Below are 26,274 nucleotides of genomic sequence, written 5' to 3' on the forward strand. Positions count from 1 at the left end.
ATCAAGCCCCACGTTTGGCTCCACACTTGGTGGGGATTCTGCTTGTCCCTCTCCCTCTGCCTCTCTCCTCACTTGTGCTCTGTCACTCTCTCAAATAAATCAATAAAATCTAAAAAAAAATGTGGTATGTATGTGTGTGTGTATATATATATATATATATATATATATATAATGGAATATTACTCAGTCATCAAAAGAATGAAATCCTGCCACTTCCAAGGACATGGATGGAACTATGACATATTATACTAAGTGAAATAAGTCAGTCAGAGAAAGACAAATACAATATGATCTCACTCATATGTGGAATTTAAGAAACAAAACATGAACATCGGGGAAGGGAAGGAAAAATAAAATAAGGCAAAAAGAGGCAAACCATAAAGGACTCTTAACTATAGAGAACAAACTGAGGGTTGCTAGAGGAGAGGTGGGTGGGAGATGGGGTAATTGGGTGAGGGGCATTAAGGAGGACACCTGATGTAGTGCACTGGGAATTATGTAAGACTGATGAATCACTGGATTCTACCCCTGAAAGTAATAATACAGTGTATATTAATTAAATTGAATTTTTTTAATCCCCCCAAAATTACCCTGCAGGAAGCTGTACATGACTAAATGAGACTCTTGCACATAATACTATCACTTTTTTTCCCCTCCTTTAATTCTCCTGTTCTCTGTATTAGATTTTATGGGCCATAGTGATTAACGGTTATTAGTAATAAGTCCTTTTTGGACAAAGCTGAAGGTTATTATAGTATTACATTCCCTGCCTCTAAATGTGATTAAGAACACACTTAATTTCAGCTACATCATTTGCAGTACAAATGCTACCTTGCGTAACCACCCCTGGTTTTTCACTGAAAATGCTACTGTGATTCCGGCTGTTCAAACTGTGGCACATCGTTCCTGACAGGGCCGAGGGGAGTTCAGGTGCTTAGAAGAAAGTTCAAACGGCGCTTCCTGACATCCTCAGAAAAGGGTACCGTCAAGGAAACAGCGAGGTTTGCCAAATTGTGGGGACAGCGTGGCGGTGCCACTCAGCTCCTTCCACCGTCTGCTGCATGAGAATGACGTTAACTTTCAGCCCTAGAGTTCATGTTCTGGGCCTGCTGGACAGCGAGGCACCAGCAGCAGCCTGGGCTCCCAGGCCAGCGCCACTCACAAGAACAAGGGCTGGTGGTTGTCGCCCCAGATTCCCACTCTAGGGCGGCTTGGTCTGCCGAGGGTGAGTATTCAGTGTGGGAAGACCTGGGTTTAAATTTCAGCCCAGCTGCCTAGAGCTCCTAGTTGCAGAGTCCAGAGATTACTTTTCAGTCTTAGGCTCTCCTGACGGTTGGGAGGCATTCAACATTCCTACCTCCATGCCCAGGGGGGCCTCACCCTCCCTTCACTCCTCTGGCCCCCTTTGCTAGCCTCTTGGAAGCCAACCCAGGTTACTTCCTCTCTTCCCTCAACACTCTCTCAGAGGAATTTCTTCCTTATCCTATTCCAGACCAGCCTCTATTTCCATCTATGTGCCAAGGATTCCCAGCTCCTGACGTCTTGGGTGACTCTATATTGGACCTCTCCCCAGGGCTTCAGGTGCAGAGTCACTAGTCCGCTGGCTATTTCCATTTGGATGCAACCCAGGCTCCTTCTGATTAAGTAAGTCTAAAATAGGACTAACTCCCACCAAAAGCTACTCACTATCTCCCTGTCTCTTGGCTTTGCTACTGCATCCTCTCTTATCCTTTCCTCCTATCTGGGTGATGGCCATGAATTTCCTAGTTGGTCCCACTGTCCTCGGTCTCTTTCCATCCTTGACTTAGTTGGAAGAGTGATCATCCTTAAGGACAAATCTTGCCATGCCATTCTCCTGGCTTCTTTCAGTGGCTTTCTCCCTGCAGGGTAAAGCCCACCTCCTTGGCTGGCACAAGGCCCTTCCTAATTGGGCCTCTGTCTCACCAAGAGCACCCCTCACACATTCTTCTCCTTGTACACGCCAACTAGGCGCAATTGCCAGAATAAGTCACGTTCTCTTGCTTCCCTACAAGCCAAACCTTGTAGGTGTTACAGATCCTTAAGGGCCTGTCTCCCTGCACCGAATTTAAGAATCACTCCTCCAGGAAGCCTTCCTTGATTCCTGAACTGAATGAGGTGACTGTCCTGTGGGATCCACAGCATGTATTTCATAAACTTTATCCTCCCCCTTGCGCAATTCATGTTTTACTACTGGTCTCTTTGCCCACTGGGAGCTCATCAAGGACAGCAAGCATGCCTTCCATATGCATGTTCAAGGTCCAGCACAGAGAGAGACGGGGCAGCAAAAAGGAATACAGAAAGCCAAGCGATGGCAGGAACTTATAACACTAATAGGGAAGTTTGTGCTTCTTTTTTCTTTTCTGGCTCCCTGTATTTTCTAGTATGTGTATTATACTACTTTTATACATTTTTGAAAATCAGTTCGTTTTTAAGATGTGTCCAATCTCTCCTACATAGCTCCAATAAAAGAACTCACTGCCTAAGTAAAGTCAAATTCCTTTCTCCTCAGATGCCTCTGGCTCCTCAGGACCCCCACCTCAAGCTCCACAAATTCTTCAGAACAGAGCAGAGTAGAAACACTTACTTTCACATTTTCAGCAGACAGAAGGACCACCCACACACACAAAAATTCCTTGGCCTTGAAAAGGTTACATTGCTCTACCAGCTGAGTGCCAAAACCCATTTTTGGCCAAACATTCGTCAGAACCTCACTGTATTCACAGCCTAACACAAACGAAGAGGTACATTCACGGAACCTCCCTAAGAGTAATGGAGGAAGGACATGGTGGAACTTCTGGGGGATCTCTCTCTCCCCTTGTCAACTTGAGACATTAATGAGAGATGGAGACTGGGGCGGGGGGGCTTCCAAAAATTCTTCCCTTGTTTTTTTTTTCCTACCAAAACATTAAAGATCTTCCCAGACATCAAAAATTTCAACCACGCACCCTCGTTCGTAATTCTTTTAAATATGTGAAAAATAATCCAACCATATCATGTTCGGTTTGACACTCGCTATTGTTTTTCCCTAAAAGAAAACAAAAACCTGATTAGTTCCAAAAATAAAACATAAAGAAAAACTCAGCTGAGAGGCAAACCCTGTGGTTTAGAAGCCATCACTCTGATTAGCAGCACAGAAGTGTTACCTGAAGAATGGATTCCTATCTTAAATGCAATTATCACGAATTCTTTGTGGTCCCCGCTGTGTTTAGAGTTTATGCCCAGCTCTTGAAACAATAATTTTTTTTTAAAGATTTTATTTATTTATTTGACAGAGAGATTACAAGCAGGCAGAGAGGCAGGCAGAGAGAGGAGGAAGCAGGCTCCCCGCCGAGCAGAGAGCCCGACGCGGGGCTCGATCCCAGGACTCGGAGATCATGACCTGAGCCGAAGGCAGCGGCTTAACCCACTGAGCCACCCAGGCGCCCCTTGAAACAATAATTTTAATGGCAATAAATGAAAACCTCCCGCCTCAGCACTTGGGCTGACTAGACTGTTTCTCCACCTCGGTTGGCGGAGACCCTGGAGGGACGTGCTGGGCCCTGACGCCACAGCTCTCCAGGAAGGTACCTACTTCTCTGTCCCCAACAGTCCCCACATTGACTCCTGGAGGGGTGCTGTTCTCCATCAAGCCCACGCCCGGGGCTTGCTGAGAAAATCGGGACAAGCAGGGCCTCAGCCCTCAGGAAACGCCTGCCTGAGGCACTGAGGGCCTCCACCCAGGAGAGGACTCTGCCGCGCTGTTGGCAGCACCAGAGAGCAGGGGCTTCTGGGAGTGGGGCCGAAACACACCGGATCAAGGGGCCACTGGAGTACAAGAGTGTCGAATCTAAACTCATTTCCCCCAGGAAGTCAGGGGTGGGGAGCGTGGACAGGAAGCATGCAGAGGGGAGAGACATGAGGGATAAAGGGGAGGCAGGAAGGGTCATGTGGTCTTTTCACTAGGAAAACTGAAAGGGTCTGGCAGACATTTGGGTCACCGAGAAGGTACTGTAGACACACATAGCATTTAGGAGGTACAGTTTCCAAAATACCTGACTCAATTCAACACGGATTACATGCCCCTGGGCACCCATCATCATAGCCCGGAAACTTACCTCCTGTCGATTATTCATGTTTTTAGTCACAGAGAAGAGGAGCAGTTGAAAGGGAGAAAAAGGGAGTGGGAAAGCAGGTCAGAGGAAGATGAAAAGATTGAGTCAAAGCCACGAGATCATCAGAGGCACTGTCACAGCCAGGAGACATCTTTTGTGCTTTATCCACCATGAGTTTATTGCAAAGTGAAGTTTTGGTTCAGAACAAAAGGGAAATAAGTCCACCAAGAACGAATTACACTAATTAATGAAGTCGACACTCAACAGATCGTAACATGGATTTCGTATCGACTGTAGGTGGTTCTCAAAGTCAAAATTTATTAACTATTCAAATGTGCAAGCTGTACAGATTGTTTTCAGATGTACATACAACATATTTATATCTAACAAAGTTAATTTATTATAAAATATTTCCTTAAGGACTAAAGATGCTAAAAAGCTTCAACCACCAACTAATTAAATATTTGATGCACATTTCAGGTACCATTAAAGATCTAACATAAATATAAAAAATCGCACAGCCGAGTAAGAAAAGCTATAAGCCCATATGATCACACATTTTACTAATCCCATACTAAAGTAGAAAACAAAATTGTGCCACATAAATTGAGCTGATTTTAGCAATCTTTTTATTAGAAGATAAAAACTATATCCATTTAAACTATCATTCCTGAAAGAGCTACCGAACAGTAAGATTATTATTACCTGAAATCCCAAACTATATGTAACACAATCTTTACTCTCCAAATTACCTTCCCTCTTGTTTGATACAGTACATCTGATTCCTCCATGAGATAGGCAGTGGCCATTAATAATGACGACTAGCAGTAGTTATGAATACACAGTGGAAGAAACAGAACTGGCCGTACACACACATGAATCACTATTCCCATTGAGAATAAGGTCAATAAAAATAATGGTTATAACCAATACATACTTAATCTGTTCAATCGCTTGCTATCTTTAGCGGTGAACGCCATACCACCCACAGGTGGTTTTTCCATAAAATCTTTACATGTCAAAATGCCTTTTAATTTAGGTTACGATGACGAACAATGAAAAGATGTTCATCTTCTTCCTTACCTGCGTGGACTTCATCAGGCCCGCAGCCAAGCAGGTGAACAGAAAGATGAGGGACTGGATAGACATTTTGACCACAGCTGTTTGCAAAACAGAAGTGCTCTATTTTAAGGCAAGTATCTTCTTCACACACATAGAAAGCAATGAATCCATTGGTGAACTTTATCATATGACAGCACAAACTTCAACAAAAAACTGAGGTGTAACCTTATTTAACATAAATACAAATGTCAGAAAATATAAAGACATTCTCCACGTACTTAACGGATTTTACCCATACTTAAATAGAAAACGCTTTTCAAAGTTCTTGTATGTCCAGAAATACCCAAGATTCTGAATTCTAGAAAAAATACCAGAAATTAAATACTCTAAAATCTCTGCAGTAAGGCTCTCCACATAAGGCTACCTTTGATGTAAGGCTACTTCAACTTGGTTTCTGAAAATAGCAAAAATGTGCACCAAAATTTAAGTGATTCTGAACTGAAGAGAGGACTTGGTCTCATGTGGGATAATGAGATGACAAACTTATTGAGCAAAATTAAACTTAGGCAAAAAGCAAATTTTAAAATACGTCAAATAAAAACTTTTCCTACAATCTTTACATAAAACCAAAATATTGTGATATAAAAATGGCTGGGTGTATATAAGGTACCATTTAGTGCAAAACAGAATATATATACCTTTACTTCAGTAAGTTAAATAGAATATAATCTGCAAGTTGGTATGTATAATATATTTTAAAAATCTACATTCTGTGACCTTTATAAAAGTAGATATACTCTTTACTTTCAAGTTAGAAATGGCATAACAGATTTACCTTTGGATATTTCCAGTCAATGGCTCTATAAAATGAAAGATAATACAAATCTAAGTCATAAGTGTTCAGTACATTAACATGCAAGCCATCAGTTTGGGCCCTAAAAGTGAAAAGTGATGGATACTATATAAAGTGGGAAAAAAATATACCCCAGATTTCTGCTTGTTCAAAAACTTACAGTCTCTGTGTATTTTTATTGAATAATTTGATGCAATGACATTCAGTGAAGAAATCTATTAACAGTACTCACATTAAAAATGTTTTCCTTAAAATGAAAGGAGTGAGTAATGAATAAGCCCCATGTACTTATTGTGCCTAAATACAAAAGTAAACTAATGACAGGGTAAAATTTTTTTTTTAAGTTTGACAATTACTGCACTTGTTTCCTTTCCCAAACTCCCAGTGATATTAAGAGAAAAAAAAATTCTAATTATTTTCACCTTTAACAATTTAATCAGGTACTTTACAAAAATATTGTTCTAAGGGGAAGTTCAACAGGAATTGCTTATTAAATTTCTAAATTGGACCAAAACAAGGGAAACAAAAAGGGGTTCAAAAAGTTAGATAACATGGGGGTGCTCAGGTGGCTCAGTCGTTTGAGTGTCTGACTCTTGATCTCAGCCCAGGTCTTGATGTCAGGGTCATGAGTTCAAGGCCCACGCTGGGCTCAAATATAATAACGATAATAATTTTAAAAATTAAAAAAACTATACTATGTAACAACATGGATAATAACAAAAAAGACAGGTAATATCCAAAATTTAGAGGAGCACCTGGCTGGCTCAGCCAGAAGAGCATGTGACTCTCGATCTGATGGTTTTGAGTTTGAGCCCCATGTTGGATGTAGAGATTACTGAAAAACAAAAAAACAAAACAAAACAAAAAAACCTTTAAAAATATTTTGGAAAATTCAACATTTTAATAGCTACAATCTTGATGGCAAAAGAAATCTAAGATTGTAGATGGATGAATGGAAGTGTTCATTATAACAGACATACACAGAGTAACCAGAAGATCTACTTGTATCAAACTCAGCGAGCTGCTCCTTTGCAAAAATGTCCCGACACTGAAGACTAAAACAGTAGGGGGCAAAGGACAGAAGCTGCAAGTAGAAATGTTGTGAGCTCCTTCCTTCATTCAAAAGGATCTAGAAATCTGCTTATTTAGTAATTCACCAAACAGGCCACTGACTTCAAACGCTTGGACTTCTAGAGACAGCCACAAATCAGCCACAGCTTCTGCCCACAGAATGTTTCACTCCTGGAACCGTGGCTAATCCCAACAGCAACCTGAACTCTGGATGACATCAGTTTTCTACTTGGGCTCCACCAGACAAGACCAGTCACGAAGTACTTGCTACTACTGCCTGTTTATCATGTCCCATTGGCACAGCACCGTAAGCGGCATGGCCCAGGGTGTGGTGGGTACCGTGTCTCTGCAGACCGATGACTGCACTTCCCACATCTCCTTTTGAGGGCAACTACCCAGCCCACAAAAATCAAAAAGATTGCTCTCCCCAAGCCAGGAGGCCTGGCTTGGAAAACCACTCCCTAACCCTGGTGATAGTGAGGCTAAGCCAATGCTACTCTGGAATGTGAACAGGGAAGAAAAGGAAGAGAAAAAAGCAGTGTATACCAGGGAGAGAAGACACTGCTGAGAGGGACGCCATCTTTGAGCTCAGAACAGAAGTCAGAACTGCCAGGCGCAGGCCACAGGGGCTCTCCCTTTTACAGTAAACACCCATTACCTCTGGCAGTCTGCTTGATATGTACCCCATAATTCAGAGACCTAGCAATACTGGGAGAGGGATAGATTTCTGAGTTACTACTAGCTATAAAATTTTTAATTTCTCTCTCAGCAAATTTTGTTTTTTAGGATGACCAACTATGGTCAGAGATTTACTTTCAGAATACTTACTAAAAAATAGTAAGTAAAAATAAAGGAATTATAAAACATTAGTACATTATATTCTATGAAAAAGTTGCCATAACTTTTATTACTCTATAAATATGAGGAATCGTAGCCATTATTCAAAGCATTCAATGACTAGTAATTGGGAATCTCACTATTCCTAAGAATGGCTGTTATGAATAGTACTGAATACATTTGTAGCAAGTATACCTCTCTCTGAAACTCTTTTTCCTAAATATTTTTAGTGTAATGTGTAACATTACAAAAGTAGCTTGCCCGAAATCCTGGGTCATAATTCCACTGGGTTTGATATCCACATTTGCTCTGAAGATTACTTATATTTACCCAGCATACTCAGGAGATTTATTAAAAACATAGCCATTAACTTAAGGCCTTTGGGACATATGTACAAAATTAGAGAACTGTAAGTATACAGTCAGATACTACATTAGCAATATTACTCATAAAAAAAAATGCCAGTGGGGTTCTCTATCCATTAAAAGTCAGACTGCAAAACTCGACCTTGCAAGCGATCTTCCACACCATTTGGGGAAGTGTTGTTTACAGATAATAATGAATTTTCTCCAATTATTTTACTGACATAACCTCCTATAGGTATTTCAGAATGACATATTCATGATGAGGGATTACATTTTTTTAAAAATGGGCTTGGCAGGGCCCCTGGGTGGTGCAGTCAGATAAGCATCTGAGTCTTGGGTCATGATCTCTGGGTTGTGGGATCAAGACCCAGGTCAGGCTCTGTGCTCAGAGTCTGCTAAAGTTTCTCTCTCCCTCTCCCCCTCCCCCTTTCTGTGCTTCCTCTCTTACATGCATGCTCTTTCTAAAATAAATAAATCTTAAAAGGAAAAAAAAAAAGAAAGTTGGGGCTTAGCATTTGTGTAAAGGACCCTCAGGTTAAACCAAAGGATGGATTTTTTGCACAGAACAGGACAGGTTTTTCAAAGGGCATCTGCCAGGGGAAGGCCAGCTGATAGTCATTTCTGTGTACCCCACAGGGCCCAGCACAGCATGGATACTTGTTAGGGAAACACTCCTACTATGTGTACACAGAAGACTAAAAAAAAACAACCAAATAAACAAACAAAAAACAAAAAACAAAACCCTTTCCTACAGCAATGCCACAGGTTAACTATAAGGTCTTCTTCTGGAGATGACTCCTTCCCTCTCCCGGTAATTCAGTGATTCCTGCCCTTCCCGTAAGTACTGTTATGGGAAGAGGCAGACTTATACACGCTCAGAAACCCAGTTCCAGGAAGCACAGACAGGCCCCCTGCTTCTCGAGCTTTCTACCAGGTATCTCCAGACAGGGAGAAGAAGAGAACTACATGCAACTGCTCTAACATGGGCTGTTCAAGGAGCTGGAGCCAGCCTCTCTCTCCCCTCCAGCCTCCTGCCAGTGTTCCCGTACTAGCTGAGCATGAGAAGTGAAAGGTCAGGTAATAAAGAGGCATTAAAACAGCTGAACCAACCGGGGTGCCTGTGTGGCTCAGTGGGTTAAGCATCCGACCCTTGATTTTGGCTCAGGTCATGATCTCAGAATCGTGAGCCCCTGCACTGGACTCCAAACTGGGTATGGAGCCTGCTTAGGATTCTTTACCCTCTCCCTTGTGCTCGTATGCGCCCCTGTTCTCTTTTCCTCTTTTTCTCCTCTCTCTCCAAAATAAATAAACAAATCTTAAAAAAAACAAAAACAAAAACAAAACCCAACCAGCAGAAACATTCTCTTTCTTGTATCTATGCATCTCTGTATCTTTAGGCAAGTGAACACAAACTCAAATTAACTTGAGTTAATGAAGAGAATCAGTTTAATAGTCTTAGAAACCATTAAATGTACATCAGGTGACGAACTGTAAAAACTATCAACAAGCACTTCTATGGTTTCAGCCTGATTAGTTCTCCCGTATAGATTTAGAAACTCGCTTCAGCAGAATTTATTTCCGGACACAGATAGTACATTTCAATTCACAACAAAACCTACCCATCTCTTCATTAAAACACATTTCTAGAATCCAAAAAGCTTTCCAGATAAAAGCACTGAACAAATGAGAAATACAAGGAAACTTTTTCAACCCGCAAAACCCCCCTAGCAATCATCACAATGGTAAAAGACTGAAAATTTTCTTCCTGAGATCAGGAATAAGACAGGGATGTCCACTCTCACCACATCTATTTGACAATGTACAAGAAGTCCTAGCTGGAGTATTTTAGTAAGACAAAGAGACAAATGGAAGAAGTAAAAGTCTCTATCTTTGCTGATGATAGGACCTTATGTATAGAATCCTCAAAAAACTATTAGACCTGGGCGCCTGAGTGGCTTAGTCGGTAAAGTGATAAGTGTCTGCCTTCGGCTCAGGTCATGATCCCAGAGTCCTGGGATGGAGCCCCGCATCGAGCTCCTTGCTCAGCAGGGAGCCTGCTTCTCTCTTTCCCTCTGCCTACTATTCCCCCTGTTTGCGCTCCCTCCCTCTCTCAAATAAATAAATAAAATCTTAAAACAAACAACAAACAAAAAACCCAACTATTAGAGCTATCAAGTTCAGTAAGGTTCCAGGACACAAGATCAATATAGAAAAATCAGTTGTGTTTCTATATACTAGAAGTGAATAATCTGAAAATGAAATTAAGAAAGCAACTGTATTAACAATAGCATCAAAAATAATAAATAGTTAAGAATAAATTAAACCAAGTAAGTGCAAAGTTTCTATACTAGAAAATAGAGAATTCTGGGGAAAATTAAAGACTTCAGTAAGCGGAAGGACATACTGTGTTTATGGACTGGAAGACTCCGTGTTGTTAAGAAGGCAGCACTACCCTAATCGATTGACATTCTCAATCAGTTCAAAGCAATCCCTATCAAAATTCCAACTGCCTTTTTTGCAGAAATGGACAAACTGATACTAAATTCATATGGAAATGCAAGGGATCCATAACAGCCAAAGCAATCTTGCAAAAGAAGAACTCACACTTCCTGATTTCCAAACTTATTACTTCGTTTTCTCTGTACTTACGGCATAACAGACATTGAGATCAATGGAAAGAACCGAACATCCAGAAATAAACCCATACATCTCTGGACTGATTTTTGACAACTATGCCAATACCACTCAATGGTGGAAAAAATAGTTTCTTCAACAAATTGTAGAGGATACTGGATCCTGCCTCCAAAAGAATTATATTGGACCCCTACCTCATACCATATACAAAAATAAACTCAAAACTCAAAATGGATCAGTTACTTGAAAGTAAGGCCTTGTATTAGAACATTTTTTGAAGGAAACATGTGAGTAAATCTTCATGACCTTGAATTTCTTAGTTATCACCCAAAGCACAAGAGACAAAAGAAAGGGTAAACTGGACTACATCAAAAGTTAAAACTTGTGTGCTACAAATGATACCATTAAGAAAGTGAAAAGAGGACTCTCAAACTGAGAGAAAGTATTTGCAAATTATGAATTTGTTAAGGATCTGGTATCCAGAATATATAAAGAAATCTTATAATTCAACGATTAAAAAAAACCCATTTTTTAAATGGGAAAATTATTTGAATAGACATTTGTCCCCAAGGATATGTAAATAATCAATGAACACATGAAAATAGGCTCAATGTTATTAGTCATTAAGGAAATGGAAATCAAAATCCCAACGAGGGGCGCCTGGCTGGCCTAGTTAGTAGAGAATCTGACTCTTGATCTCGGTCGTTAGTTTGAACTCCATGTTGCATGTAGAGATTACTTTTTAAAAAGTCACAATGAGATACTATTTCACACCCATTAGGCTGGCAATTATTAAAAAAAAAAACAAAAACGGAAAATAAGTGTTGGGGAGGCGGTGGGGAAAGTGAAACCCTCATACATGGCTAGTGGGAATGTTTAATGGTTCAGCTGCTCTGGAAAACAGTAGCTGTTCCTCAAAAAGTTATACATAAGTTATACATAGTGTCACCATGACCACCCAGTAATTCCATTCCCAGGTATATATGGGAGAGAGGGAAAACATAGGCTCACATGGTGACCTGTACATGCATGTTTACAGCAGTATTGTCATTTCATCCCCAAAGTGTAAACAGCCCACATACTCATCCACAGAGAAGTGGGTGAACAAAATGTGGTGAAACCGCAGAAAAGAACTTTGCTCAACAATGAATGACTTGAGGAACTGATTGACGCTACAACAAGGATGAACCCTGAGAACATTTATGCTCAGGGAAAGAAGCCAGACACAAAAGGCTCCATGTTACCATTTATGTGAAATGATCAGAATAGGCAAAACTATATAAAGAGAGAAAGGAGATTAGTGGTTCCCAAGGGATAAGTCAGGGCGGGCGTGGTATGGGAAGTGACTGCTAATGAGGACGGGGTACATGAAAATGTTCTGGAGTTAGAGAGAGTGGGGTGATGGTTGCACAGCTCTGTGAGCATACTAACGTCACAGAATTGTACACTTGGAAATGATAAATTCCATGCTATGTGAATTAATAGCTCAAATATTAGAACATGCATTTTTAGGATTGCCTCATATTTCATTAGCTGATAAAAATCCTCATTGTTCAGTCAAATGTTATAATTCCTCAACTCTGACTTCACATGTGGTAGATTTTCAGTAATTTGATCTGATTCTGATCCCTATGCAGGCATGCCCTTCTCAAGAGACCTCATTCTTATATACATGAAAAATCAAATCTAAAAAACATCTATGATAGGGGATAATAACATAAAAGAAGTTTGACTTGCAGGTTAAAAGGATTCTCTAGTTGAGTACCTGTATACATCCATTATTGTCTACACGAAATATGAAGTTTACCAGCTTTCTTCCCACACAAATGTAGGGAAGCCTATTTGTTACAAAAAGCAGGATGCAACTAATTATTATTTCTTGCATGCTACAGTGTTCTACCTCTGCCTTGCACTGAAGCAAAGGTGCATACATTTTTAAAAAATGCATTTAAGGGACGCCTGGGTGGCTCAGTTGGTTGGACGACTGCCTTTGGCTCAGGTCATGATCCTGGAGTCCCGGGATCGAGTCCCGCATCGGGCTCCCAGCTCCACGGGGAGTCTGCTTCTCTCTCTGACCTTCTCCTCGCTCATGCTCTCTCTCACTGTCTCTCTCTCAAATAAATAAATAAAATCTTTAAAAAAAATGCATTTAAGAAAAAGACATAAAAAAGGAAAAAAACACATGAGCATACATGTGTTGCTCAACTTCTGTCTGATCTTTTTCAGCTGAGTTGGTTGGGGGAGTTACTAAAAGGTGATTTCCCTTAAATTACTATAAAATGAATCTTTTCAAGAAGGGGATCTTGACACATTATTCTAATTTACAACTATGATTGATACTATTTATTTTAAAACCTTCCAAATGGTAAGAAAAACTGAATAAAAATACAGATAAGAAGTTAGGCAGTTGATCTCAAACCAAAAAACCAAAGTTTTCCAATTCCATCTTCCAAACAGAAACAGCCTTTCCCTCGAATCTGAAAGCTAAGTCTTACATCCATTTCATGATTTTGCCCTTTTACCTCCAAGTGTTTCATATAAAAGATGGGCTATGGCTAAAACAGTAAGACAAAATAAATATATGTATAGCTATGGCCACACACACACCCCACACCCCTTCCTGTATCAGAGTTCAGGATTTATATCTCAAATGCTGCTCTCCCCCCTAAAAATGTAAAATTCTCCTGCCTTCTAGGCTGTAGAGAAGGAATACATGGAATTCCATCAGAGCTGTAAGATCAAGCTTGTAACATACAGTTAAAAAGCAATATGTAAGTTGAGCAAATCATTCTATATTAATACAGCAAAAACACCTGTCATTACACTTATGTGTCCTTTCTTTAAAAACAAAATACCTTACAATAGTACATATTCTGTATGTATGTGGCCTCTACTCTGTCATGGGCAGAATTACAGGATTATTTCAAAACAAATGAAATAACATCTAAAAAGAGGAAAACCTACCTAATACAAAAAAAGTAATTGAAATTTAATTTCAGTTTTAATACAACATTGCATAATAAAGCAAGGTCACTTCTTCAGATATAAATGACACAGCATTGCTTAGTTCTGGTGGGTGAGGTCCCAATAATTACTCCCTCAGGCTTTTACCCACTAAGTGTCATTTTTTTAAAAAAGATTTTATTTATTTGACAGAGATCACAAGTAGGCAGAGAGGCAGGCAGAGAGAGAAGGGGAAGCAAGCTCCCTGCTGAGTGGAGATCCTGATGCGGGGCTCGATCCCAGGTCCCTGAGATCATGACCTGAGCCAAAGGCAGAGGCTTAACCCACTGAGCCACATGCCCCCCCACTAAGTGTCATTTATGCTTTCACTACACTTGCTTGAGTGTTCAATCAAACGAGTCTCACCAAAGCTACTTAAAATCGACTTAAGTTATAGCGTAAATGCATGTTATCAAGTTCTAGTCACTAATCAATTGACAATTAAGCTGATGGTCCAAAGTTTAAGTACTTATTGGGACTGTCTGATAAAAACTGGAAAAATCTGGAAGTTTAGGCCTAAGTGGGGAATTGCTGAGAGAAAACAATAAAAAGCTCATCACAGAAGAGGAACAATGTAATCACACTGGCGGATGACATTTCTTTCACAAGTCTTTGGAAGGCTCCACAGTGCGAGGCAGACCTGACAGGCCCAGTTCTCTGAGCACAGATGGGTCTGGAAAAGCAGGAAGCAAAACACCACATTAAAGCATGGTGAATAAAGAAAGAAGTGTAAGCAACCTTCCCTGACCAAAATGGAACTTCTATGGAACATTCCATGAAAGAGGGGCTTGGCTGGTTGGTAAGATGGCAGAGCAAGCAATGCTTGACCCCAGGGTCGAGAGTTCAAGCCCCACACTGGGCCTAGAGCTTACTTAAAAAAAAAAAAAAAAAAAAAAAGAGAGAGAGAGAAAAGAACAGAAAAAAGAACATTCTATGTAAGTGTCAATCCATGTTAGTTCCTATTCAGCTATGACATTTCTCAATCTGTACCTCTAAACAATGTAATGATGACTATGTATTGCAATTATTTGTATATGCATGAATAGGTGTACAACTATGTTGTTTTAAATCTGCAAAATTTAAAAACCTTACGGGGGAGTGGGGGGATAAAACTTTACCGTTAAGTCTGAATCCCCTATACCCTGGTCCCAAGCCATCCTTCCTGACATCTAGGATGTCTAAAAGGAACATCTGCTCTTTATTTGACCTATAAGAAAGCGCTCCAAAGCCCCAAAGAAAATACTTAAAAAAGAAATCCTTCATGCCTTCTGATGTTATAAAATAAAACACAAGTACGTCAAAGACTACTGAACTAAAAATCTGGAAGCCAGGTTTCTGGGGCCTGAGCTGACACTATAGTGACCAACCGTCCCAGTTCACCTGAGATGAAGGGATTTCCCTGGAAGGGGGACTTCCAGTGCTAAAACAAAGAAAGTCACAGGCAAATCAGGATGAGAGCTAGGTCATAAGCCACTGGAAGCACACTTCCCTGGCTGCTGACATATGGACAAGATAAAGGGCGAAGGAAGGGGACGAGTAGACCAGAAGTCTCCAGGGCCCTTTAGTTCTAATTTACTATGGCCCTATGACATATTTACACTATATTCACTTAGGTTGTATACTGCATGCCATAAGCTAATGTATCCTTACATAGGATCAGAGAGCTCTAGAAATATTTTCTGAAGCTATGTGTTAAGTTTGGAGTTATAGAAGCTTAACCATGAAGCATAACTCGGAGGTCTCTGTTTTTTTTAATTTTTCATTTCTATAGCAAAGAGAAAAACCAGCTCCTTTTAGAAAACATTAAGCCAACCAAAGATACCCTTCCAACACCAATATCCAATGTAACCCCTTCCCTGCCTCCCAGGTCACCGGAGACCCAGGCAAGATATCTGGGCAAAAACTTAAAAAACAGGATATTACTTTGATTTACTGACAGCCACTGTGAAAGAATATATTTCTACATTTTTAAGAAAATGAGAACTTACAAATGTGTGGTTACAAGTAACTACGAAACCCAAGAGCAAAGCAAATGCAAATGTTGGTTTCAAATAGCAACCTACCAGAACAATAAAGCCATAACAGAAAAAGATAAATAAGGCCTTGAATTTTTAAGAGCATGTTCACTTTTATATGTATGCTGTAATTTATATCTTTTTTTTAAAAGATTTTATTTATTTATTTGACAGAGAGAGATCACAAGTAGATGGAGAGGCAGGCAGAGAAAGGGAGGGAGAGAGAGGGAAGCAGGCTCCCTGCTGAGCAGAGAGCCCGATGCGGGGCTCGATCCCAGGACTCTGAGATCATGACCTGAGCCGAAGGCAGCGGCTTAACCCACTGAGCCACCCAGGCGCCCCTGTAATTTATATCTTTAATCTGAAAAAAAAAACACCAATTTGGGAGGATACAAGACAAGTTATATGGAAGATCAAGTCATAGTCTCATGTGTAGTAAAGTCAGAACAAATGTTCGGGTTTCCTCTTTCCTCATTGGGCATCTTTTTTTTTTTTTTTTAAAGATTTTATTTATTTATTTGACAGAGAGATTACAAGCAGGCAGAGAGGCAGGCAGAGAGAGGAGGAAGCAGGCTCCCTGCTGAGCAGAGAGCCCGATGCGGGGCTCGATCCCAGGACTCTGAGATCATGACCTGAGCCGAAGGCAGCGGCTTAACCCACTGAGCCACCCAGGCACCCCTTTCATTGGGCATCTTAATAATTTAGGGTACTATCTGACTCGCTGGTACTCATATAGATCACAATGAAATTATTTGTGCCATGAAGACAGAATTATGAGAAATGTCTAAAAGCACAACTAAAGAAGTAGTCTTGGGGCACCTGGGTGACTCAGTTGGCTAAGCATCTGATTCTTGATTTCAGCCCTGATCATGACCTCAGGGTCGTGAGATGGAGCTCTGTGTCGGGCTTCACACTGGGTGCGAAGTCTGCTTAAGATTCTGGTGTGAAGTCTGCTTGAGATTCTCTTTCTCCCTCACCCTCTGCCCCTCCCCACCTCATGCTCTCTTTCTATTTCGAAAGAAAAAAAAAAAAAAATCCAACTAAGTGACTTTTTTAAGGCAGTAACATTCAGGGAAAGCTGTAAGAAAAATGCCTCTGTTCTTAGAAAATGACAACATCCGCAATATATTTTTTTAACTCACAAGTGAACTATTCTATCATTTCTCATCATTGTTCTTAGTAAATGGGTAGCTGAGTTGTCAGTAGAATTAGTCATTAGAAGTCCTTAGCTTGGCATTACCAACAAGAGATTTCTTGTTAAGGGCAGCCTCAAAGTGTGTGTGTGTGTGTGTGTGTTTTCACATGTGTGGCTCCACATGTATACATTCAGCTGTGTGCTTCTCCTTGCCTCTTCACACAGAAATTTCTCCCCCCAAATCAGTCCACAATAGCCTGTGCCCATATCTGTCACAGACATTGTGGGAATATGAAGGTGTGTGCAAGAAAAACAGGTCCCAGCCCTCGAGATAGTTATAATTTACTTGGGAACGTGAGACGTAGTCCCATGAAGTCTTCCCAGTGCCAGCAAAATGGATGGCTACCATATTTTTATTAGTAATATGGGGGTGCTAACATCTGCAGAGTATTTGCATGAATCACAAAGCCTTAATCAAAACAGGTAAGAAAAAATAAATCCATGCCATTTATTTCAAATATATTAAAATACAATAAATATACAATAAATAACAGAATTTATTTTGAGCATATAATGAGCAGCATACCAGTGCAGCATAGTAAAAAAGATGGGGTGAGATTCTTTTAATGGCCAAAATATCACATAGACTCAGAAATTAGGGGAAATATAGGGTTTTGCTATTATTATCCCAGCAATGCCAACGGCAAAGAAGTATAGCTTTGAGGCTTTTCTCAAATCTCAGATGTATGTTGAGAAAAATCTGCCGGGTGGGGCGCCTGGGTGGTTGAATCAGTTAAGCTTCTGATTCTTGGTTTCAGCTCAGGTCCTGATCTCAGGGTGGTGAGAGGCTTCAGGCTCACCAAGGAGTCTGCTTAAGATTCTCTCTCTCCTCTCCTTCAGCACCTCCCCTTTTGTCCCCCTCCCAAATAAATAAATAAACCTTAAAAAAAAAAAAAAGCTGCTGGGCGAGATAGGTAGGTTTCTAGTGATCCGGGTTTGGGCCCTAATTCCTCCACAATCATACCCTCTCTTGCCCTGATTGTCTACCTGTACTAAATAAGGTCTGAACTACATGATGGTCAATATTCTTCTAATGAATATTCCATTCTTTGATAAATATAACCAGGTCCCATCTCCTATATATCCGCTCTCTACATTCCATTAAATTACAATGTACAACATTAAAATATTTGTGAATCTATTATTTTAATTTTTTGTGCTTATATACTGACTTCTTTATGGCAACTGGCTAGCAAAGCAAAATCTTAATTCATATTGCTAAAATTTAGCACTAAATAGTCATCAGTTTTATATTATTTAGTTCTAATAATCTACCCAGATTAATGTGGCATATTGTTCAATATTGGTATAAGTTTTGGTGTAGCTGCAATTCAAAATGGCGAAGCTCAGATCAAACAGTTATGTATTCATTGTTTTTAGCTGGCTTAAAATTGGCTTAGCTACATAGCAACCGAGAGTAAGGAAATATTTAATTTCTCTTTTTATGATAATCCAGTGACAACATCTAAGTATGACTTTGGTATAAAAAGGCTACATAAACATCCTTTCATCTGTTAAGTCTCATTAAACCCACGGCAAAAATTATGAACAGAAGAAGATAAATATGGGTTGTAGTATCAAACTATTTCTATTACCATTTTTTATGTTAGAAATATTCTTGTTTGGACATCTGAATGTTAGGACAATTATCACCCAGTAATAGCGGTGAATTCAAGTAAAATGAACTCCAATAAAACGCTAAACAATACAAGCTCTCCTCATTCTGAAACACTCTGTTGAATCATTTCAGTGAAGAGATAAAAGAAATCCAAAATGGAAAAAAGAAAACATGCTCAAGGATCCATGAAGCTGTATGATAAGGTGAATAATAGAAACAAAAATAAATCAGGGAATTGAGAAATATGCTGGAAAAGTTTTTCACATACTATCCTTGCTTGTATCTAGCTCCATTATACAGTTTAAAATTTGGCCAAAATTTTTAAGTATTTGTTAAACAGTTCCCGCGTGTGACATATGTTTCCAGGATACTTCTGACATTGATATGAGAGATTATAAAACATTTAGAAATGAAAATGTTGCTCTCCAACAAAAAACACTGTAACTTCCAAGCTTCTTCTGAATTCATAAGATGGAGAAACATTTGGAAAATAGTACCTTTCAGTTTTAAAATGTTCAAATAATATACTTTAAAACAAACACAAAACGTGTAATTGTTCAAGACAAGGAGGAGACAAGCCTAAATAAAATAAGATCCTAAAATTTATTCTAGGAGTTAGTACTTTTCCTTTGAAGTCTCAATTCTATTTACTCCATTCTAAGGAAATTCTTTCCTCCCTTCAGCTGGGAAGGATAATTTCTACCCTACCAGCACGATGCCAGTACCACTGTACGGCTCACCCAGCAAGCAACACATGATGAACAGGAAGTAGTATCAACTCTTTCTACCAAACGTGTATGCAAGAATTGATTTGCAATGCGTTAATTGAGGAACTCGGCAGAGAGGCTTCTACTGTATCTAGCGGATCTAAACTTGAGCTCATGGTAACACTGCACGAAGCTATGGTAGATAAAAGTGATCGGTAATGCCAAGAGAACAATCCCACTGACAACACAGACTCCTCCAAGAATTCTCCCAGGCATGGTGATAGGATACATATCTCCATAGCCAACTGTAGTCATAGAGATAATCACCCACCAGCAGGCAGCAGGGATGCTGGCGAAGTCCTTGTTGGATGTTTCCAGGTCCAACCCATGTTCAAGAAGCTGAGAAAGTGCACTAAAGATTGCCATGGCAACACAAATGAAGACGAGTAACATAACCATCTCTCGGTAACATCGTTTGAGAGTCAGACCAAGTGTCTGGAGACCAATGAAGTGACGGGCAAGCTTAATCACCCAAAAAATCCTCATCATTCTAAGCACCCTCAAGGTGACTCCAGCCCTCTGGAGTTGAGAGTTCTCGCCCGTAAACACTGTCATTAACACGGAGATGTAATACGGCGTGATTGCCAGTAAATCAATGATGTTCAGGGGTCTCTTGACAAACTCACACTTGTTTTTGGAGACGATGAACCTCACAATGCACTCCGCCGTGAACCAACCTATGCAGATAGCTTCAATTATCCTGTCAAGAGAACAAAGGAAGCATTGATCATTTTATTTTTAAGCATTTTAATAGCTCTTAGATATCTTCAGATAGTACTACACCGACAAACGATTTCAGTTACTTTTTCCAGAAAACATAAAGAACAGACAGCATTACCAACATCATCAGATCCACCAGGACACAACAGAACAACACATATTACAGTGCAAAGGAAAACTGAACTTGGTCAAGTTTCTATTTATAGACTGCACATAATAACTAAATATGTATATATTTTTTGCCTGTCACTAGTCTTTTAAAAAACTGACCTCTTATTGGGTGTCTTAAAATGACTTTCTATGCAGCTAATCACCATGTGAAATGTTACTGACTCTGTGAGCACAGCGGTTCTCTGCTGTGATGCCAGTTATGAGGTGGGCCAGAATGACTGTTCCGACAGCGGGTGCACATAGCCAAGTTTTCAATGATTTATTTCTTGGTAAATAAGCGTGAACTCAAGATCACTTCCTAACATGCTACACTGCTTTCTTTTCCTGTGGGCCCGTGTGGGAAACACGGAAGCCAAGCCAGTTTTCGGGGTTTGGCAGGAGCGTCAGGTCATGACCACCCTCATCACAAGGGTCACCATGGAAGGAAAGGCTGAGGGCTCCTGGGTTGGCGTGAAATAATCACTAGGTTCTTCCCTAAGGACCCAACTGGTGGGTTGGTTTTTCCATAGCTATTTTTATGTGACATGTATTTTAAAATATAAGGCCACATTTTACCTAGAGCAGTATTTACCAACCTTTCCACATCACTGCACGCCTTGAAAATAAGAATATTTACAGAGCCCACTGGCAGCAAGGGTAGTATTCTTGACATCAAAGACACCGACCCTGGGGGGCTCTGGCTCCCCTGGCCCTTGCCTGCACGCCCCAAGGCTGAGGAAATTAAATCTCAGCACACGGTTTTGGAAGCCTTGATATAAATAAAGCCTGAATAAATAAATTGAACTGTGTTCTCCTACTATAGAGTTGGCAGGGCTGTAAAGGTTAATTTCATTTATTTACTAAACAGGTAGTACATTCACCTAGTTTCAATTTAAAAGGTGAAAAAAGAAGAGTAGAGAAAAGTAATTCTCTCTCTTGCCCCATTCCCCAGTTCCTGGGCCACAATCCTTTCAGAGGCTCTAGGATAGAATCCACTCCTTGCCTCTTCCAGCTTCCGGTGGCTGTGGGCATTCTTTGGCTTGTTGTGGTATCACTCCAGTCTCTCTGCCTCCTCCTCTTCTGTCACAGTGTCACACCCCTCTGTGTCCTTCTTATGAGGATACATGTGACAGCATTTAGGGCCCCCTCAACTAAGCCGGGATAACTCCCATCTCAAGATCCTTAATTTAATCATATCTGCAAAACCCCTTCTGCCATATAAATAATACCAGCTGGTTCCAGGGATTAGGACCTGAAATGTTTGGGGTGAGAGGGAGGAATATTTGTCTGCCTACCACACAAAGTTACCACACCAAGTGAGCAGATGAAGTCACAGCTGCCCCCACGATTTCTCTACTGTATTATCTGCTGCTCTGCTCACGAATCCCATTACCCTGTGGTTGCGGCAGCTGCCCTGTCCCCACCAGGCCATCAGTAAAAGCTGCTCCCATGATGGCCTCTTTGAACCTGGAGGCTTAGGAAAGTGAGTGGGTAAAGAAACTTGGTAGACCTAAAGAATAGGAAGCTGTGGGACACATGGGTGGCTCAGTAGGTTAAAGCCTCTGCCTTCAGCTCAGGTTATGATCTCAGGGTCTTGGGATCAAGCCCCACATCGGGCTCTCTGCTCAGCAGGGAGGCCGCTTCCCCCTTTCTCTCTGCCTGCCTCTCTGCTTACTTGTGTGTGGTCTCTGTCAAATAAATAAATAAAATCTTAAAAAAAAAAAATAGAAAGCTGCATATAGTTTTAACAAATAGAGTACCACATATGACTTCTCCTCAGGAATGCTCATCAAATATTCCATGGGCTCCCCCATATTTCCAGCACCCCCTGCAGGTAGTTAGGGTCATATGACCAGTTTAGACCAATGAGCCATGAGCAAAATGACCTATCACTTCCAGGCACTAGCACAGAAGGGTGAATGTTAAGTCTCTTCCAGGCCATGGCAACCTGGAAGGCATTTGTCCTAAGTGGCTCCAAGATGGTTGGGACCCCTACTAGCCCAAGCCCCTGGGTGTCCGGATGGAGAAAGACAGACAGTCCCCATCCTGACTCAGGTTGGACAGGACATGTGGGCAACAAACACATCTTTGGTGGATTCAGCTGCTGAAATCTCTAAACCAGATGTTTTCCTAGGGAATAACGTGGTACATTAGGTAAGCCGTGCGACACACACTCAAGAGGGATTGCAGTAGCACACAGTGGGGATGGTCACCACTTTCTTTGTGGTTAAGATGCACCAGTTCTCCAGCTGGAGTGCTGAGTCTCTTCCCCAGCCAGATGGGAGCGAGAGCACCGAGCCCAACCCAGGCCCATGGCCTGCTGTCCCGCGGCAAGCTCACACTGGCCTTCGAAGGGCTCTCCCAGCAATAAACCCGAAGATTCTATTAAATGAAGAAGAGCAAAAATTCTAATGGTGCCAAAAATACCAGAACATGTTCTAATTATTTCCACTAGCAGCCAAAGTTGTTCAGATTAAAAAGGAGGAAATCCAAAGGGTGCAGAATAATCCCCCAGTAAGGGAATTTCACAGAGGTGAACTCCTCTGTAATGAGGCCCTCTGGGCTCTTCCTGCCCCGCCCCCAAGTCAGATGCAGTTTATCCAGAATTCCATGCCAAGGGGATGAATCAGTGAGACACCCCAGGCATCCCTCTTTCACCTAGGACGATGCCAAGGCAGTCTCCCAACAACAAACACGACGAAGCCTGCCAAAACGCCCCATGTTTCCAAATGGCACTCTCACCAAAGCCACCACCGACAACTGCTAGAAAACCGAGGTCTGTTTTACTCAGGGCTGGAGCCAACAGTCGGGCGCTCCCCAAGGTTATGTCTATCAAAAACAAACAGGAAAAGAGAACTAAAGTTACTGAAGAACACCGTAGTCCTTGGAAGACCATTTTGATTTTGAGGCCTAAACACAGAAGTTCATGAATTCATGGCTAATAAAAATAGTTACCACTTACTGAAGTCTTTCCGTTGGGCGCTGTGTGAAGCACTTTACAGACATCACTCCATTTAGCCCTTTCCTAGAACTCTATGAAGTCCATATTTCCTGACATCCCCATTTTCCAGATGATGGAACTGAGGCTAGGAAGTTAAACAAATTTGCCAAGGTCACACAACTGAGAGATTGCAGAGGCACGTATAACGGAACTCAGGTCTCTTGGGCTTTGAAGCTCTACGGAACATCTGAAAATGCTGAAGATTTTTATGGCAATGTTCGCTGTGAATGTTAAGTGACAGATGTCAATCTTGTGGTCTCCATGGTTGACATATTTGAGCAGCATTTTTTTAACTCTCGGTTCTTAACCCATTAATGGATCAAATCTGACATTCGTTTCAGAAATTGGAATTGAAAATATCAGAGTGCAAAGGATAGTTTTATGAAACTTCTGTTTCGGTTACATATAATTGTACCCTGAGGTATGACATAAAATGCGCTCCTTCCTGTAGGTACTGAAGACCACCACAATTACCGGCTACCATGGGTCACTCAACGGATCTCTTGTGATAGAAGGCACATCCGGGAATGATGCAGAAGTTTCCAGAGGGTCCAAAAGGGGAGCAGATGGCTTTAGTACTAACCAGTTCCACTCCTCACCATCCCACCCGGACAAAGGCTAGACAGAACACAAGAGGCCAGTAACTATGCTGTGTGAGGTCAAAGTGAGTCTCCCTCTATGTACTATCTTCTCATCTCTTTCCATCAATATTTTATTATGAAAAATTTCAAACATGGAGCAAATTCATTTACATTTATATTTTATACTTGTTTATCACCTATTCACCTTTCTACCCATCTGTTAATCCTTTACTTTAAAGGGAAGTGCACTTCCCTCTAAAAACTTCAAAGTGCATATCATTAACTAGAGTTCAATATTTGTTTCATTTTTTTCTTTTTTAAGATTTTATTTATTTATTTTAGAGAGAAAGCGAGAGAGTGCATGCACGCGTGCGAGTGGGGGGAAGGGCAGAGTATGGAGTCCAACACAGGGCTCGATCCCACAACCCTGAGATCATGACCTGAGCCAAAACCAAGAGTCGATGCTTCACAGACTGAACCACCCAGGCTCCCCAATCTATCTTTTTTTTTTAAGAACAAAGTGCACTTTCTTCTAAAAACTTCAAAGTGCATATCATTAACTAGAGTTCAGTATTTGTTTCATTTTTTTTTTTTTGATGTAAACTTTGCATGCCACGAAATACACAAACCTTAAGTGTGCATTCACTGAGTTTTGACAGAGGCATACCCTCTATCGTCCAAACTCTTATCAAGATATACAGCATTTGGAGCACCTGGGTTGCTCAGTCAGTTGGGCAGCAGCCTTGGGCTCGGGTCGTGATCCCAGGGTCCTGGGATTGAGCCCCGCATCAGGCTCCTTGCTCGGCACAGAGACTGCTTCTCCCTCTCCCTCTGCCTGCTGCTCTCCTTCCTTGTGCTCTCTCTCTCTCTCTCAATCTCTGTCAAATAAATAAATAAAATCTTTAAAAAAAAAAAGATATATAGGATTCACATCACCCCAAAGAGTTCCCCACCTTATTTTTGTTATCACCTTCTCTCACTTCCCAGACCCATCAGACATTTAGCAAGTGCTCAACAAATGTTTGTTCAGGACGGTGTAAATAACTTTGAAAAAACTCAAAGGCCCTGGATGTCCATTCCACAGCCACAATAAGCTTTTAGGTTCTTCTGGGACCTTCAAGGGATTACCGAAGCACACCAAAGGGTATTAAATTCAGCTGGATCCTTTTCTTATACCTTATACAAAAATTAACTCAAAACGGATTACAGACCTCAAACTATAAAACTTCTTGAAGAAAACACAGAGAAAAAACTTCATGACATTGGCCTTGGCAGTGACTTCTTGGGTATGACACCCAAAGCAAAAATAGACAAATGGGACTACATCAAAATCAAATACCCTGTGCATCAAAGGATACAATTTCTGAGCAAAGTGAAGAGGCAATCTACAGGAGCACCTGGCTGGCCCAGTTGGTTGATCCACCAGCTCTTGGTTTCCGCTCAGGTCTGATCTCAGGGCTGTGAGATTGGGCCTCGAATTGGGCTCTGCGCTAAGTGCAGAGTCTGCTTGGGTTTCTCTCCCCCTCTGCCCCTCCTACCACCTCACCCCCTGTGCTCTTTTTTTTTTTTTTTTTTTAAGATTTTATGTATTTATTTGACAGACAGAGCTCACAAGCAGGCAGAGAGGCAGGCAGAGAGAGAGGAGGAAGCAGGCTCCCCACTGAGCAGAGAGTCCGATGTGGGGCTCGATCCCAGGACCCTGGGACCATGACCTGAGCTGAAGGCAGCGGCTTTAACCCACTGAGCCATCCAGGCGCCCCACCCCCTGTGCTCTTTGATCTCTCTCTCAAATTAATAAAAAGATCTTTTTTTTAAATTACGGGGTTTTTTTAAGATTTTTAAATTTACTTTTATTTATTTGTCAGAGAGAGAGAGAGAGAGAGAGTGCAATCAGGGAGAGCAGTAGGCAGAGGGAGAAGTAGGCTCCCTACTGAGCAAGAAGCCTGATGTGGGACTGTATGCCAGGACCCTGGGATCATCACCTGAGCCGAAGGTAGATGCCTAACTGACTGAGCCACCCAGGCATCCCTAAATAAATCTTTCAATCTCTCCACGCTCAGTGTGGGTCTGCTTGAGATTCTTTCTCCCTCTCCTTCCGCCCTTCCCACTCATGAACGAACTCTCTCTCTCTCCAATAAATAAATAAATCTTTAAAAATGTTTTAGGGGCGCCTGGGTGATTCAGTCATTGAGCGTCTGCCTTCGGCTCAGGTTATGATCCCAGGGTCCTGGGATCGAGCCCTGTATTGGGCTCCTTGCTCGGCAGGGAGCCTGCTTCTCCCTCTTCCACT

General features: G+C 41.2%; 1 protein-coding gene across 12 annotated transcripts in view; it reads right to left on the reverse strand.

The window, feature by feature from the left end:
• KCNG3 (potassium voltage-gated channel modifier subfamily G member 3) overlaps window positions 1-26,274 on the reverse strand; it is a 103,908-nt gene that overhangs the window by 33,119 nt on the left and 44,515 nt on the right. For 6 of the 12 annotated variants that reach the window (XM_047744941.1, XM_047744944.1, XM_047744945.1 and 3 more), the window contains exons 2-3: window positions 19,804-20,232; window positions 5,196-5,272 (exon numbers count right to left, since the gene is read on the reverse strand). In XM_047744941.1, the coding sequence (XP_047600897.1) occupies window positions 5,196-5,272; window positions 19,804-20,232 (506 nt within the window). Of the gene's footprint in view, window positions 1-5,195; window positions 5,273-16,961; window positions 20,233-26,274 lie in introns of those variants that run through there. The other 6 variants (XM_047744946.1, XM_047744949.1, XM_047744942.1 and 3 more) reach the window with 3 other exon arrangements.

Source organism: Lutra lutra, chromosome 9 (assembly GCF_902655055.1).
Source record: "Lutra lutra chromosome 9, mLutLut1.2, whole genome shotgun sequence".
Lineage (NCBI taxonomy): Eukaryota > Metazoa > Chordata > Mammalia > Carnivora > Mustelidae > Lutra > Lutra lutra.